The sequence below is a fragment of the Hyla sarda genome, chromosome 8, assembly GCF_029499605.1.
Source record: "Hyla sarda isolate aHylSar1 chromosome 8, aHylSar1.hap1, whole genome shotgun sequence".
Taxonomy (NCBI): Eukaryota; Metazoa; Chordata; class Amphibia; order Anura; family Hylidae; genus Hyla; species Hyla sarda.
Window position 1 is genome coordinate 217,811,112 of NC_079196.1, and position 16,920 is coordinate 217,828,031.

The 16,920-nt window shown below is 44.9% G+C and overlaps 1 protein-coding gene across 1 annotated transcript in view; it reads left to right on the top strand.

Moving 5' to 3' along the window:
- Positions 1-16,589, top strand: part of COPS3 (COP9 signalosome subunit 3) — a 39,901-nt gene extending 23,312 nt beyond the window's left edge. The window contains exons 6-12 of the mRNA XM_056533780.1: positions 532-711; positions 1,398-1,538; positions 1,641-1,814; positions 4,264-4,350; positions 12,079-12,192; positions 12,897-12,977; positions 16,237-16,589. Coding sequence (XP_056389755.1) covers positions 532-711; positions 1,398-1,538; positions 1,641-1,814; positions 4,264-4,350; positions 12,079-12,192; positions 12,897-12,977; positions 16,237-16,290 — 831 coding nt within the window. The 3' untranslated portion in view covers positions 16,291-16,589. The remainder of the gene's footprint in view (positions 1-531; positions 712-1,397; positions 1,539-1,640; positions 1,815-4,263; positions 4,351-12,078; positions 12,193-12,896; positions 12,978-16,236) is intronic.
- Positions 16,590-16,920: the final 331 nt, after the last annotated feature.

A 16,920-nucleotide genomic window follows, 5' to 3' on the forward strand; every position in this document is an offset into this window, starting at 1 on the left:
CTGGGAGTTGTAGTTTTGCAACATCTGGAGGTCCGACGGTTGAAGACCACTGGCGTACAGTATAGAGTGTCGTCGCTGGCGGCCGCAACAAACAGGAGGACGAGGAGGTTAGCGATTGCGGGTGATATATGTGAGTAGTACCCCGATGGGGACAGCGGCAGCTCTGGGCTGATAGATAATTGGGGGGGGGGGGGGGGGGGAGAGAACGGCGCTCGCGGGTCACATATGATTAGTTCCCCAATGTGGGGATAGCGCTGCACTGAGCTGATAATTCTTTCATTCTAGAGGGGGAGGGGCCAAACCGATTTTGCGGTATGGGTTAAAATTCATATCGTGCAGCACAAAAATTTCGGTATTCGGAATGAACCGGTATACCGCCCAGCACTATATAGAAGTAATTTACAAATCTGTAACTTTCTGGCACCAGTGGATTTGAAAACATTATTCCTCAGGAGCGGATGTACATGAATATGTTCATTATAGATCAATCGCCCTCTGCCTGGATTTACCATCTTTCTCTTGTCCTCACAGCTCTGCTTGCTAGCGAAATGTTTCAAGCCGGCCCTTGCTTACTTAGATGTAGATATGATGGACATATGTAAAGAGAACGGAGCCTACGACGCCCGACCCTTCCTGTGCTACTATTATTACGGAGGGATGATCTACACGGGGCTGAAGAACTTTGAGAGGGCGCTTTACTTTTATGAGCAGGTAGGAAAACCAATATGCGATTTCGGTGAAATTCCTATAATCCGACCAGTCTGATAAATTGGTATTATACAGCTCAAAACGTGAGCAAAAGACCTGGAGGGAGATCTATCAAAACTTGTGTAGAGAGAGAGAGAGGCGCAGTTGCCCATAGCATCAGATCGCTTTTTTAAAGGGGTATTCTGGCTTTATACATCTTATCCCCTATCCAGAGGATAGGGGGTAAGATGTATGATCGTAGGCGTCCCAATGCTGAGGACTCCCGCAATCTCGGTGCAGCCCCGGCATTCTGTGCTGGGCGCTGCCTCCGAGACGGGGGACGCATGCCACACCCTCTCCCATAGACATGAATGTAGGGGGCGTGAGATGACACCACTAGGGGGCGTGGACGTGACCTCACGTCCCTGTTTCAGAGGCAGAATGCCGGGGGCTGCACTGAGATCGCGGGGGACCCCTGCGATCATACATCTTATCCCCTATCCTTTGGATAGGGGATAAGATGTACAAAGCCGGAATACCCCTTTAATTTTTCACAGGCCGCTTTATAAATGAAAGAAGCAATCTGATTGGTTGCTATGGGCAACTGCACCACTTTTCCTCTACACAGGTTTTGATAAATCCTCCCCAAGGTACATGAAAATGTACAGATTAATGTTCTTTTTTGACGCTCTCTTCTCCGTTTTTTGCAGGCGATCACAACGCCAGCCATGGCGGTTAGTCACATCATGTTGGAATCCTATAAGAAGTATATCCTAGTTTCTTTGATACTCCTAGGGAAAGTTCAGCCGCTTCCTAAATATACCTCACAGATTGTCGGTAGATTTATTAAGGTGAGTGGCGTCACTGAACTTTGCGTTTTGGGTCAATGTATTTGTAACGGATAATGTGGAGCTGCCTGTATTTTTATTTTATTTTTATTTATTTTTTTCCAGCCTCTTAGCAATGCTTACCATGAACTGGCACAGGTCTATGCCACCAACAACCCAGGCGAGCTGCGAAACCTGGTGAACAAACACAGTGAGACCTTTACCAGGGACAATAACATGGGGCTGGTGAAACAATGTCTGTCCTCCCTGTACAAAAAGAATATACAGAGGCTTACCAAAGTAAGTGATGGGGAGATGAAGGGGGTGGACATAGTGGCCTCAGTGTTTTCCAAACAGTGTTTCTCCTGCTGTTGCAAATCTACAACTCACAGCATGCCCGGACAGCCAACGGCTGTCCGGGCATGCTGGGAGCTGTAGTTTTGCAACAGCTGGAGGCACACTGGTTGGGAAACACTACCCTATAAGCGCTGATCCTCCAGTCGGCACACCAGTGTTTCTTCAGCAGCAGATGTCACGTGACCACTGCATCCAATCAGAGGCCTCGTTTCCTACTCCTTGACTGATGCCAGGAGTACAGAGGATGCTGATTGGCTGCGGTGGTCAGGTGACATCAACTGCGGAAGGAACAGTGGAGCGCTGACCAGAGGTAGAATGGGGGGGGGGGGATCTTTGCGGGTATTTCTTCATAAAAATTTTTTTTAAATTAATTTATATTTTAATTATTACAAATTGAACGAGCCCTGGTTCCCCGTAGCTGCCATCCTCATCTCTCCAAGCCTCTGAACTCCTCTCTTTCTGCTTTCGAGACATATGCAAGGTGCAGGTCCCCGTCTTGGCCAGCGATTGGCAGAGCCAGCAAGTCCTGCAACGAGTGCTTGTCTTGAAAGAGAGAAGATTGGGTGCCCAGATGGAGGTGGATGGCAGCGGTAGGAGACCAGGGCTAGGTGTAAGTATAGGTGTTTTCTATTTTCCCCCTCCCTAGAATCATATTATTATTATTATTATTAATATTAATATTATTTTTTTTTTTATTATTATGATTATTATTTTTTTTTTTTTACAAAATGCTGGATAGCCTTTTTTTTTTTTTGTGTCAGACAGAGGTTAAGGGGCTTGTCCAGAATTAGATAAGAGCTTCTTCTTTCTTACAAAAACAGCACCACTCCAGGTTGTGTCTGTTATTGCAGCTCGGCTTCATTTAAATCTCTGCCAAATGCTGGGAGCTTTCACTATAATGTGTGTGTATTCAAGTGAATGAGACAAAAACTGCGCCCCCCCCCTAGAAAAGCCGATATGCAAAAGTATAGTGTGTACAGGTATGGGCCAGTGAAGACCTAAAAACTGCAGCTCTTGCCTAAACATTGCGGCGAGTGAGGAAGCAGAGTGTGTCCGACTTTCACTGGAGGCCGTATCTCCAGAAGGATATATATATATATATATATATATATACACATACACTCTAGCGATAGTTCAGAGAAGATACTAAACTAGTACATGGATTGCAGGATAAAACTTACCAGGAAAGGTTAAAGGACCTTAACATGTATAGAAGAAAGAAGAGACAGAGGGGATATGATAGAGACTTTTATATACATAAAGGGAAACAACACGGTAAAGGAGGAGAGGAGATATAAAAGGAGAAAAACTACCACAGGAGGACATAGTGTTATATAGAGGACATAGTGTTATATAGAGGGGAAAGGTTTCTGCAGTAATATCAGGAAGTATTACTTTACTGAGAGAGTAGTGGATGCATGGAATAGCCTTCCTGCAGAAGTGGTCGCTGCAAATACAGTGAAGGAGTTTAAACATGTATGGGATAAGCACAAGGCTATCCTTCATAGAAGATAGAGATAGGCATAAGGCTATCCTTCATATAAGATAGAGATAGGTATAAGGCTATCCTTCATATAAGATAGAGATAGGTATAAGGCTATCCTTCATATAAGATAGGGATAGGGATAAGGTTATCCTTCATATAAGATAGAGATAGGCATAAGGTTATCCTTCATATAAGATAGAGATAGGTATAAGGCTATCCTTCCTATAAGATAGGGATAGGTATAAGGGTATCCTTCATATAAGATAGAGATAGGTATAAGGCTATCCTTCACATAAGATAGGGATAAGCATAAGGCTATCCTTCATATAAGATAGGGATAGGTATAAGGCTATCCTTCATATAAGATAGAGATAGGCATAAGGCTATCCTTCATATAAGATAGGGATAGGTATAAGGCTATCCTTCATATAAGATAGGGATAGGTATAAGGCTATCCTTCATATAAGATAGGGATAGGTATAAGGCTATCCTTCATATAAGATAGGGATAGGTATAAGGCTATCCTTCATATAAGATAGGGATAGGCATAAGGCTATCCTTCATATAAGATAGAGATAGGCATAAGGCTATCCTTCATATAAGATAGGGATAGGCATAAGGCTATCCTTCATATAAGATAGAGATAGGCATAAGGCTATCCTTCATATAAGATAGAGATAGGCATAAGGCTATCCTCCATATAAGATAGGGATAGGGACTATTCATAGGATTCAGATTATTGGGCAGAATAGATGGGCCAAATGGTTCTTATCTGCCGACACATTCTACGTTTCACCTTAGGATCCACTATTCATTTTAAAAGCTCGGGTTACCCCTTTAATGTCCTGTTATTCCTTTGTGCACCTTCTCTCCTGTAACCCTGCTTTTCTAAACTTCTTCTTCCAGACCTTCCTAACGCTTTCATTACAAGACATGGCCAGTCGAGTTCAATTATCCGGTGCTCAAGAGGCTGAAAAATATGTTCTATATATGGTAAGGCATGCGTCTGACGTATTGGGGTTCAGACTGAGAAATAGTCAGTTCAGCACCTAATACAAAGATCACGCTTCCCGTAAAACATCTTGTAGTACTGGGCGGTTTACTGGTTCATACCGAATACGGACATTTTTTTTCCTGCAGGATATGAATTTTTTCCATACTGCAATACCGATTAGACCCCTCCCCCCTCGAATAAATGAATTATCATTTATTATCATTATCAGTGCGCTGTCCCCACATCGGGGAACTAATCATATGTGACCCGCAAGCGCTCCTTCTCTACCCATCCCCCCCCCCCCCAAAATCATATGTGACCCGCGAGCGCTCCTTCTCTACCCCCAATCATATGTGACCCGTGAGCGCTCCTTCTCTACCCCCCAATCATATGTGACCCGCGAGCGCTCCTTCTCTACCCCCGAATCATATGTGACCCGCGAGCGCTCCTTCTCTACCCCCCAATCATATGTGACCCCCGAGCGCTCCTTCTCTACCCCCCAATCATATGTGACCCACGAGCGCTCCTTCTCTACCCCCCAATCATATGTGACCCGCGAGCTCTCCTTCTCTACCCCCCAATCATATGTGACCCGCGAGCTCTCCTTCTCTACCCCCCAATTATATGTGACCCGCGAGCGCTCCTTCTCCACCCCCCAATCATATGTGACCCGCGAGCACTCCTTCTCTACCCCCAATCATGTGACCCCCGAGCGCTCCTTCTCTACCCCCCAATCATATGTGACCCGCGAGCGCTCCTTCTCTACCCCCAATCATATGTGACCCGCAAGCGCTCCTTCTCTACCCCCAATCATATGTGACCCGCGAGCGCTCCTTCTCCACCCCCCAATTATATGTGACCCGCGAGCGCTCCTTCTCTACCCCCAATCATATGTGACCCGTGAGCGCTCCTTCTCCACCCCCCAATCACATGACCCGCGAGCGCTCCTTCTCTACCCCCCAATCATGTGACCTGCGAGCGCTCCTTCTCCACCCCCCAATCACATGTGACCCGCGAGCGCTCCTTCTCTACCCCCCCAATCATATGTGACCTGCGAGCGCTCCTTCTCCACCCCCCAATCACATGTGACCCGCGAGCGCTCCTTCTCTACCCCCCCAATCATATGTGACCCGCGAGCGCTCCTTCTCTACCCCCCAATCATATGTGACCCGCGAATGCTCCTTCTCTACCCCCCCAATCATGTGACCCGCGAGCGCTCCTTCTCTACCCCCCAATCACATGTTACCCGCGAGCGCTCCTTCTCCACCCCCAATCATATGTGACCCGCGAGCGCTCCTTCTCTACCCCCCCAATCACATGTGACCCGCGAGCGCTCCTTCTCTACCCCCCCAATCATATGTGACCCACGAGCGCTCCTTCTACCCCCCCAATCATAGGTGACCCTCGAGCGCTCCTTCTCTACCCCCCAATCATATGTGACCTGCTGGCGCTCCTTCTCCACCCCCCAATCACATGTGACCCGCGAGCGCTCCTTCTCCACCCCCCAATCATATGTGACCCGCGAGCGCTCCTTCTCTACCCCCAATCATATGTGACCCGCGAGCGCTCCCTCTCTACCCCCCAATCATATGTGACCCGCGAGCGCTCCTTCTCCACCCCCCAATCATATGTGACCCGCGAGCGCTCCTTCTCTACCCCCCAATCATATGTGACCCGCGAGCGCTCCTTCTCTACCCCCAATCATATGTGACCCGCGAGCGCTCCTTCTCTACCCCCAATCATATGTGACCCGCGAGCGCTCCTTCTCTACCCCCAATCATAGTTGACCCGCGAGCGCTCTTTCTCTACCCCCCAATCATATGTGACCCGCGAGCGCTCCTTCTCTACCCCCCAATCATATGTGACCCGCGAGCGCTCCTTCTCTACCCCCCAATCATATGTGACCCCCGAGCGCTCCTTCTCTACCCCCAATCATATGTGACCCGCGAGCACTCCTTCTCTACCCCCAATCATATGTGACCCGCGAGCGCTCCTTCTCTACCCCCAATCATATGTGACCCGCGAGCGCTCCTTCTCTACCCCCAATCATATGTGACCCGCGAGCGCTCTTTCTCTACCCCCCAATCATATGTGACCCGCGAGCGCTCCTTCTCTACCCCCAATCATATGTGACCCGCGAGCGCTCCTTCTCTACCCCCCAATCATATGTGACCCGCGAGCGCTCCTTCTCTACCCCCCAATCATATGTGTCCCCCGAGCGCTCCTTCTCTACCCCCAATCATATGTGACCCGCGAGCGCTCTTTCTCTACCCCCAATCATATGTGACCCGCGAGCGCTCCTTCTCTACCCCCAATCATATGTGACCCGCGAGCGCTCCTTCTCTACCCCCAATTATATGTGACCCGCGAGCGCTCCTTCTCCACCCCCCAATCATATGTGACCCGCGAGCGCTCCTTCTCTACCCCCCAATCATATGTGACCCGCGAGCGCTCCTTCTCTACCCCCCAATCATATGTGACCCGCAAGCGCTCCTTCTCTACCCCCCAATCATATGTGACCCGCGAGCACTCCTTCTCTACCCCCCAATCATATGTGACCCGCGAGCGCTCCTTCTCTACCCCCCAATCATATGTGACCCGCGAGCGCTCCTTCTCTACCCCCCAATCATATGTGACCCGCGAGCGCTCCTTCTCTACCCCCCAATCATATGTGACCCGCGAGCGCTCCTTCTCTACCCCAATCATATGTGACCCGCGAGCGCTCCTTCTCCACCCCCAATCATATGTGACCCGCGAGCGCTCCTTCTCTACCCCAATCATATGTGACCCGCGAGCGCTCCTTCTCCACCCCCAATCATATGTGACCCGCGAGCGCTCCTTCTCTACCCCAATCATATGATCATATGTGACCCGCGAGCGCTCCTTCTCTACCCCCAATCATATGTGACCCGCGAGTGCTCCTTCTCTACCCCCCAATCACGTGACCCGCGAGCGCTCCTTCTCCCCTCCCCCACTGAATTATCAGCCTCTGTGCTCTACTGTACTCTGTATTCCTGTGCCCGGGCTGCAAATATTAAAAAACAAACTTTAACTCCCCTTCCTACCTTCCCCCGTTGCTCCTGTAAACGACCTCAAGCTCTTCCTGCGGATGGGAACGTCACAGAGCAGTCAGCCTATCACCGGCCGCAGCGATGTCCCACCTCGGCCGGTGATAGGCTGAGCGCACTGTCATGTAAGAAGCCGGCCTTACTGCCCAGCACTAACATCTTGCTGCACTGTGTTTCATCCTGTGAAGGTTAATGTGTAAATTGTAAAAAAAAGCTGGAGTGCAGTGTTTTTTTTTTAACCCCTTAAGGACGCAGGACGTAAATGTACGTCCTGGTGAGGTGGTACTTAACGCACCAGGACGTACATTTACGTTCTAAGCATAACCGCGGGCATCGGAGCGATGCCCGTGTCATGCGCGGCTGATCCCGGCTGCTGATCGCAGCCAGGGACCCGCCGGCAATGGCCGACGCCCGCGATCTCGCGGGCGTCCGCCATTAACCCCTCAGGTGCCGGGATCAATACAGATCCCGGCATCTGCGGGAGTTCGCGATTTAAATGAACGATCGGATCGCCCGCAGCGCTGCTGCGGGGATCCGATCATTCATAACGCCGCACGGAGGTCCCCTCTCCTTCCTCCGTCCGGCTCCCGGCGTCTCCTGCTCTGGTCTGAGATCGAGCAGACCAGAGCAGGAGATGACCGATAATACTGATCTGTTCTATGTCCTATACATAGAACAGATCAGTATTAGCAATCATGGTATTGCTATGAATAGTCCCCTATGGGGACTATTCAAGTGTAAAAAAAATGTAAAAAAATGTAAAAGTAAAAAAAAAGTGAAAAATCCCCTCCCCCAATAAAAAAGTAAAACGTCCGTTTTTTCCTATTTTGCCCCCAAAAAGCGTAAAAAACATTTTTTATAGACATATTTGGTATCGCCGCGTGCGTAAATGTCCGAACTATTAAAATAAAATGTTAATGATCCCGTACGGTGAACGGCGTGAACGAAAAAAAATTAAAAAAAGTCCAAAATTCCTACTTTTTTAATACATTTTATTAAAAAAAATTATAAAAAGTGTATTAAAAGTTTTTTATATGCAAATGTGGTATAAAAAAAAAGGAAGGATCATGGCGCAAAAAATGAGCCCTCATACCGCCACTTATACGGAAAAATAAAAAAGTTAGAGGTCATCAAAATAAAGGGATTATAAACGTACTAATTTGGTTAAAAAGTTTGTGATTTTTTTTAAGCGCAACAATAATATAAAAGTATATAATAATGGTATCATTTTAATTGTATTGACCCTCAGAATAAAGAACGCACGTCACTTTTACCATAAATTGTACGGCGTGAAAACAAAACCTTCCAAAATTAGCAAAATTGCGTTTTTCGTTTTAATTTCCCCACAAAAATAGTGTTTTTTGGTTGCGCCATACATTTTATGATATAATGAGTGATGTCATTACAAAGGACAACTGGTCACGCAAAAAATAAGCCCTCATACTAGTCTGTGGATGAAAATATAAAAGAGTTATGATTTTTAGAAGGCGAGGAGGAAAAAATGAAAACGTAAAAATTAAATTGTCTGAGTCCTTAAGGCCAAAATGGGCTGAGTCCTTAAGGGGTTAAAGGGGTACTCCGCTGCTCAACGTTTGGAACAAACTGTTCCGAACGCTGGAGCCGGGAGCTTGTGACATTATAGCCCCGCCCCCCTCAGTGCAAGTCTGTGACAGCCGTCACACCCCCTCCCATAGACTTGCATTGAGGGGGCGGGGCGTGATATAATGAAGGGGCGGGGCTATGCCATCATGAGCTCCCGTCTCCAGCGTTCGGAACAGTTTGTTCCAAACGCTGAGCAGCGGAGTACCACTTCAAGCTTAACACAGGACAGACTCCTAAGGGCCGATTCACATAACGTATTGTCTGAGCAGAATTCTGCCCCAGAGTTTAGCCTCAGAAAATATGCTGCAGCAGCCTTCCATTGTTTTCACTGGGAGTCACACTACAGCATTTTCTGAGTGTAAATGGGGCCTCAGGTTATATTGATGCTAAGAAAATGTTCCCAGTAGATCTGCTGCTCTCACAACGCCCCTAATGTGAATAAGCCCTATTACCCTGCAGCCCTTGCTCGGTTCTTTAATCTCTTCATATATTTTAAGCAAAACTAATGTAGCAGAAGGTAAATGCAGTTCCTGTATCCTGCTTCTCCCAAGGAGATCTGCAGCCATAGACACTTATCCCCTATCTGCAGGATAGGGGATAAGTGATTGCGGTGGGTCCGACCGCTGGGACCTCCCACGATCTCCTGTATGTGGACCTGGAATTACCGCAGTTAATGTGTGTATCTTCAACCTCGCTGGGATCGACAACACCACGCCCCCCTCCATACAGCTCTATGGGAAAGGCGGGGGAGCACGAATGCTGCATCTCCACCTCTCATAGAGATACATGGCGGGCATGATGTCGCGGCCGACACGCCTCCTGCATGGGAGAGCCGCAGCAAAGCCGGGGACCCCATAAAGGAGATAGTGGGGGGTATCAGCATTTGGATAGGGGATAAGTGTTAATGGCTGAAGATCTCCTTTAAACGGGTGCTCCGCCCCTAGACATCTTATCCCCTATGCAAAGGATAGGGGATAATATGTCTGAAGTTTGCTCCGTGCACCGGATATCTGGGATGCCGCAGCCGAAATTGTGGCGGTCCCCAGCAGCGGGACACCCGTGATTTCAGCTTTTGCACCCCAGACATCCGCTGCATGCTGGATGACTGGCGATGCGGGGCAGAGTGGGCTGTCACGCCCACTCCCATAGACTTGCATTGAGGGGGCGTGGCCGTGATGTCACTAGCCTTGGACCCTGCATCAGACGCTCTAAACGAACGCCGGATGCAGCAGGGAGATCGTGGTGGGACCCACGCGATCAGACATCTTATCCCCTATCCTTTGGATAGGGGATAAGATGTCTAGAGGTGGAGTACAACTTTAAAGGGGTATTCCAGGAAAAAACTATATATATATATATATATATATATATATATATATATATATATATATATATATATATATTCTCTATATATATATATATATATATATATATATATTCTCTATATATATATATATATATATATATATATTCTCTCTATATATATATATATATATATATATATATATATATATATATATATATATATTCTCTATATATATATATATATCTATCTATATATATCTATATCTCAACTGGCTCCAGAAAGTTACAGATTTGTAAATTACTTCTATTTAAAAAATCTTAATCCTTTCAGTACTTATGAGCTTCTGAAGTTAAGGTTGTTCGTTTCTGTCTAAGTGCTCTCTGATGACACGTGTCTCGGGAACCACCCAGTTTAGAAAAGGTTTGCTATGGGGATTTGCTTCTAAACTGGGCGGTTCCCGAGACACGTGTCATCAGAGAGCACTTAGACAGAAAAGAACAACTCAACTTCAGAAGCTCATAAGTACTGAAAAGATTAAGATTTTTTTTAATAGAAGTAATTTACAAATCTGTTTGTTTAACTTTCTGGAGCCAGTTGATATTTAAAAAAAAAAGTTTTTTTCCTGGATAATCCCTTTTTAAGCAGTGTTTGCCAACCAGTCTACCTCCTGCTGTTGCAAAACTACAACTCTCAGCATGCCCGGACAGCCGTTGGCTGTCCGGGCATGCTGAGAGTTGTAGTTTTGCAACAGCTGTAGGTACACTGGTTAGGAAACACTGTTATAACCTCAGCTACACTACAGCTTGTACAGGGTTAGACACAACAGTTAACTAATCCTCCCACCAGGTGAGAAAGGCGGCTACAGCTTTCACCATATTGAGGGATCATTCGACCTTTCTTCCTGAATTAGGCTGCATTCACACCACATTTTTGCAATACAGTCCATGTATACGTTTTCTATGTGAAAACCGTACGGAACCGTATTGAAAACCGTATACATTGACTCTCCATTGAAAACCGTATGCCAAAAGGTGCATCAGGTTGTGTCCGTTTTGCATCCTGTACGGTTTTGTCAGTTTTTTTCCCTGTACCCAAAACCGCAGTCTACCACGGTTTTTGGTCCGGGTGAAAAACTGTATTAAACCGTATAGGTTTTTTTTTTTTTTTTTTTAAACATGGGAGTCAATGAGAACCGTACAGAACCGTATGTGCATACGGTTCCATCCGGGTTGCACCATACGATTTTTGACTTTGCACAGTTTTTTTTTCCTTATAATTTCAATCAAACAAGTGAAAAGTTAAAAACGTATAAATTTTTTTTCTTAAAAAACGGATGCAACCGGACATAATTTTTTAAACCGTATACGCTTTTTAACTGTATGCAGGTTGAAATTTGTACACACGTTTTGATACAGTTTAGTCCGGTTTTGAGGAATCAGTTTTTAATCAAAAACCTGATACGGGAACTGTATTGGAAAAACGTGGTGTGCATGCATGTGTTCTCAATGGGGAGTGGGAGTAAGCTGCTGCCAGACCCCTTTAGCCTACCAGGGAAAACAAGAGGATCAGGTGTTGAAATTCAGCATGTCTGATCCTTCTGCCCCCTCTGTCGGGAGAGTCCGCACATCCCCATACAAATAAGATAGCGGTCCAGTTCTCTAATGGATATGGAGATCTTTACTCATATGTGTTGCCCTGCCGAAGGCGTCTTACCCTTTTATACCTCTATCTTCTTTTTTTAATCTTCTCAGATAGAAGATGGGGAAATCTTTGCAAGTATTAATCAGAAGGATGGCATGGTGTGCTTTCATGATAATCCAGAGAAATACAACAATCCTGCTATGCTTCACAATATTGATCAGGAGGTAAGAAGAGGGGTCCTTATGGGCCCCGGTCATTAAAACTAATTTTTGCTATTGCACGCCTTATGGTAAATAAAAAAAAAATCTTTCTAATGTACTTTGTTTAAAAAAAAAATGAAGTTTTCTATGTTTTATTTATGCTTAAAAAAAAGCTGCCACTAGGTGTCTCCCTACTTGTCCAGAGCACATTCCCCCCCCCCCCCCATCTCTTGCACAGACTTTGGACTCCTGCTGGTCTGGCAGAAGTCCAAAATCAGGAAATGCAGTCTGGAGTAATAAGGGGGATGTGTGCAGCCTTAGCCAATCATAGCTCATCTCACACTGAACTGCTCTGGGCTGTGTGTAGCAGAGTGAGGGAGGAAGTTCTCCCCTGTATGGCTTCAGATGATGTCACACCTGCTGGGGAACGCCCCCTTCCCAGTCTGTGAATCTGACTGAGAGCAATATCAAGGTAGAAAACTAAAAAATAATAAAAATAAAGGCTGGGGGTGGTTTATCATGATGGGGGCAGTGACCTGGGGAGATTATAACATTTAACAAGATCATGAGAGGTACTCTTTAACTTATTTAGGGGTGTGTGGTTACTATGTTTCCTCCATGGTGACTGCTGTATTTCAGTGCACTTCTCTACTACCTAGTCATACGCTGTATTTTGTAGGAATTGCAATTGTAAGACGTCTCTGATGGCTTCTGTTTCTGCTCACCAGATGCTGCGTTGTATAGACCTCGACGATCGATTAAAAGCAATGGATCAAGAAATCACTGTCAACCCACAGTTTGTTCAGAAGGTAATAAATGTACATCAGCGCTCTGCAGAGTGTTTAGCTGTGGGGAAACTACAACCCCCAGCATGGCCTGATGCGTTCTGTAGAATTATAAAATAAACTTCATTTATACAAAAGACTTTACTCATAAAGGATGCCGGGATTTTGCATTTTTGCACTTTTGTCCCCCCCCCCCTTTTAATAGCCATAAATCTTTAACCCCTTAAGGACGCAGGGTTTTTCTGTTTTTGCACTTTCGTTTTTTCCTCAGCACCAATTGTACTTTATAATCACATCAATAATTTCACCACATAATTTACGGCGAAACCAGAAAAAAAATTTGTGGGGCAAAATTGGAAAAAAAACGCCATTGTATAAATTTTGGGCGCTTCCGATTCTATGCAGTGCACTTTTCGGTAAAATTGACACCTTATCTTTATTCTGTAGGTCCATATGGTTACAAGGATACCTAATTTATATAGGTTTTATTTTATTTAACTACTTAAAGGGGTACTCCGCCCCTAGACATCTTATCCCCTATCCAAAGGATAGGGGATAAGATGTCAGATCGCCACGGTGCCGCTGCTGGGGAGCCTTGGGATCCTCGCTGCAGCACCGCGCTATCATTACAGCACAGAGCGAGTTCGCTCTGTGCGTAATGACGGGCAATACAGGGGCCGGAGCAGCGTGATGTCACGGCTCCGCCCCTCGTGACGTCACGGCCCGCCCCTTTCAATACAAGTCTGTGGGAGGGGGCGTGGTGGTCGTCACGCCCCCTCCCATAGACTTGCATTAAGGGGACGGGCCGTGATGTCACGAGGGGCGGAGCCGTGACATCACGCTGCTCCGGCCCCTGTATTGCCCGTCATTACGCACAGAGCGAACTCGCTCTGTGCTGTAATGATAGCGCGGTGCTGCAGCGGGACCCCGGCGATCTGACATCTTATCCCCTATCCTTTGGATAGGGGATAAGATGTCTAGGGGCGGAGTACCCCTTTAAAAAAAAAAAAAAAAATCATAACTACATGCACCAAAATTAATGTGTAAAATTGTCATCTTCTGACCCCTATAACTTTTTTATTTTTCCATATATGGGCCGGTATAAGGCCTCATTTTTTGCGCCGTGGTCTGAAGTGATCGGTACCATTTCTGTTTTGATGGGGCTTTTTGATCGCTTTTTATACACAATTTTAGGGTATACACAGTGACCTTAAATACGCAATTTTGGATTTTGGAATTTTTTTTACGTGTACACCATTGACAGTGGGGTTTATTTAACGGGATATTTTTATAATTCGAACATTTATGCATGCGGCGATACCACATATGTTTATTTTGATTAAGTGTACATATTTTTTATATGGAATTTGGGAAAAGTGATTCAAACTTTTATTAGGGGCCTATTTACATTTATTTACCATCCCCCCCCCCCCCCCCCCACACACACACACACACACACACACACACACACACACACACACACTATTTTTTAGTCCCCATAAGGAATTGTTTCCTGCAATCTTTCGATTGCATACACACAACAATGCTGTGCCATAGTAGAGCATTGATCAGTGTTATTGGGCGCTCCACTTGTACAGGCTTCCCGCACATTTGGGTCAACGATCGGATGGTACAGTACATGGTACGGGACCTCTGTCCGTCCTCAGCTGATCGCAGGACCATGTGATGGCAAACTACATTTTTAGTACTTTTTAGATACCGCGATCAACTTTGATTGTGGCGTCTGAAGGGTTAATGTCGGACATCAGTCAGCTCACCGACGCACTGCATTAGCAGTGTGTCCCGGACGCTGATTCATATGAAACACACTTGGCTTGTGAGCGCGCTTCATACACCCTGACCAGGAGGTGCATGTACACCCTGTGTCTTAGAGGAGTTAATGGGGTACTCCGGTGGAAAACAATTTTATTTTTTTATTTTTTTAAATCAAGCTGGTGCCAGAAAGTTAAACAGATTTGTAAATTACTTTTATTAAAAAAAATATTAATCCTTCCAGTACTTATCAGCTGCTGTATGCTCCAGAGGCAGTTGTTTAGTTCTTTCCAGTCTGACCACAGTGCTCTCTGCTGACACCTCTGTCCCTGTCAGGAACTGTCCAGAGCAGGAAAGGTTTGTTATGGGATTTGATCCTGCTCTGGACAGTTCCTGGCAAGGACAGAGATGTCAGCAGAGAGCACTGTGGTCAGACTGGAAAGAACTACACAACTTCCTGTGGAGCATACAGCAGCTAAGTACTGGAAGGATTAAGATTTTTTAATAAAAGTAATTTGCAAATCTGCATAACTTTTTGGCACCAGTTGATTGTAAAAATTTTTTTTTTTACAACAGAGTACCCCTTTAAGATGGATTCAAGGATTTGATAAATGAGGTTTAAAGGGGTATTCCAGGAAAAAAACTTTGAGATAGAGATATATATATATATATATATATATATATATATATATATATGTATATATATATATATATATATATAAATATAATCTCAATCAACTGGCTCCAGAAAGTTAAACAGATTTGTAAATTACTTCTATTAAAAAATCTTAATCCTTTAAGTACTTATAAGCTTCTGAATTAAGGTTGTCCTTTTCTGTCTAAGTGCTCTCTGATGACACGTGTCTCGGGAAACGCCCACTTTAGAAGCAAATCCCCATAGCAAACCTCTCCTAAACTGGGCGTTTCCCGAGACACGTGTCATCAGAGATCACTTAGACAGAAAAGAACAACCTTAACTTCAGAAGCTCATAAGTACTGAAAGGATTAAGATTTTTTAATAGAAGTAATTTACATATCTGTTTAACTTTCTGGAGCCAGTTGAGATATATATATATATATATATATATATATATATATATATATATATATATATATATATATAATATATATAATATATATTATATATTTTATATATTTTATATATTATATATTTTATATATTATATATTTTATATATTATATATTATATATATATATATTATATATTATATATAAAAAAAAATTCCTGGATAAACCCTTTAAGACAGTCGTAGGGTTTTAATAACCTGCAGAACTGAAGTGCAGCGTTTCCAACCTGGGTGCCATCAGCTGTTGCAAAACTACAACTCCCAGCATGCCCGGACAGCCATCGGCTGTCCGGGCATGCTGGGAGTTGTAGTTTTGCAACAGCTGGAGGCAACCGGTTTGGGAAACACTGCTGTATGGTTCACATGACGCATATTTAACAGAATTGTCCTCCTATGCTTGACCCGACCTCTTGTGTATTGCAGAGTATGGGCTCTCAAGACGACGACTCAGGAAACAAGCCATCGAGCTATTCTTGAAGGGGACGACCCCTCACATCTCCAGAATGTGGAACCGTCAGCAATGCAACATTTTTTTTTCTTCCCAAGTTGAACCGGGGGGGAGGAAGAAGAAAAAAAAAAAAAAAAAAGTCTTCGATAACAAACTGGGAGAAATGCCACCACCTCTATGCCTGGACATTTAACTAAAAGAAACAAAAAAAAAAGGAAAACCAATATTTATGAAAAAAATCATTTTTTTCTCTCAGTCCTGTATGCGTTCAGTTATACTCTGAGGAACGGAAACCACCTATACGAATAAAGTCTGTTGTTTATTTGTCTCTGGACCCTTCATTTGTTGTCCAATGATGTAAATAGTTAATGGAAGTATACAGGAGTCATACGGTTAACTGGAATAACACAAGCCTTTAAAGGGGTTCTCCGGTGGCAAATAAAAACTGGTGCCAGAAAGTTAAACGGATTTGTAAATTACTTGATTCTTAATCCTTCCAGTACTTATCAGCTGCTGTATGCTCCAGAGGAAGTTGTGTAGTTCTTTCCAGTCTGACCACAGTGCTCTCTGCTGACACCTGATGTCCGTATCAGGAACTGTCCATAGCAGGAGAAAATCCTCATAGCAAACCTATGCTACTCTGGATAGTTCCTGATACG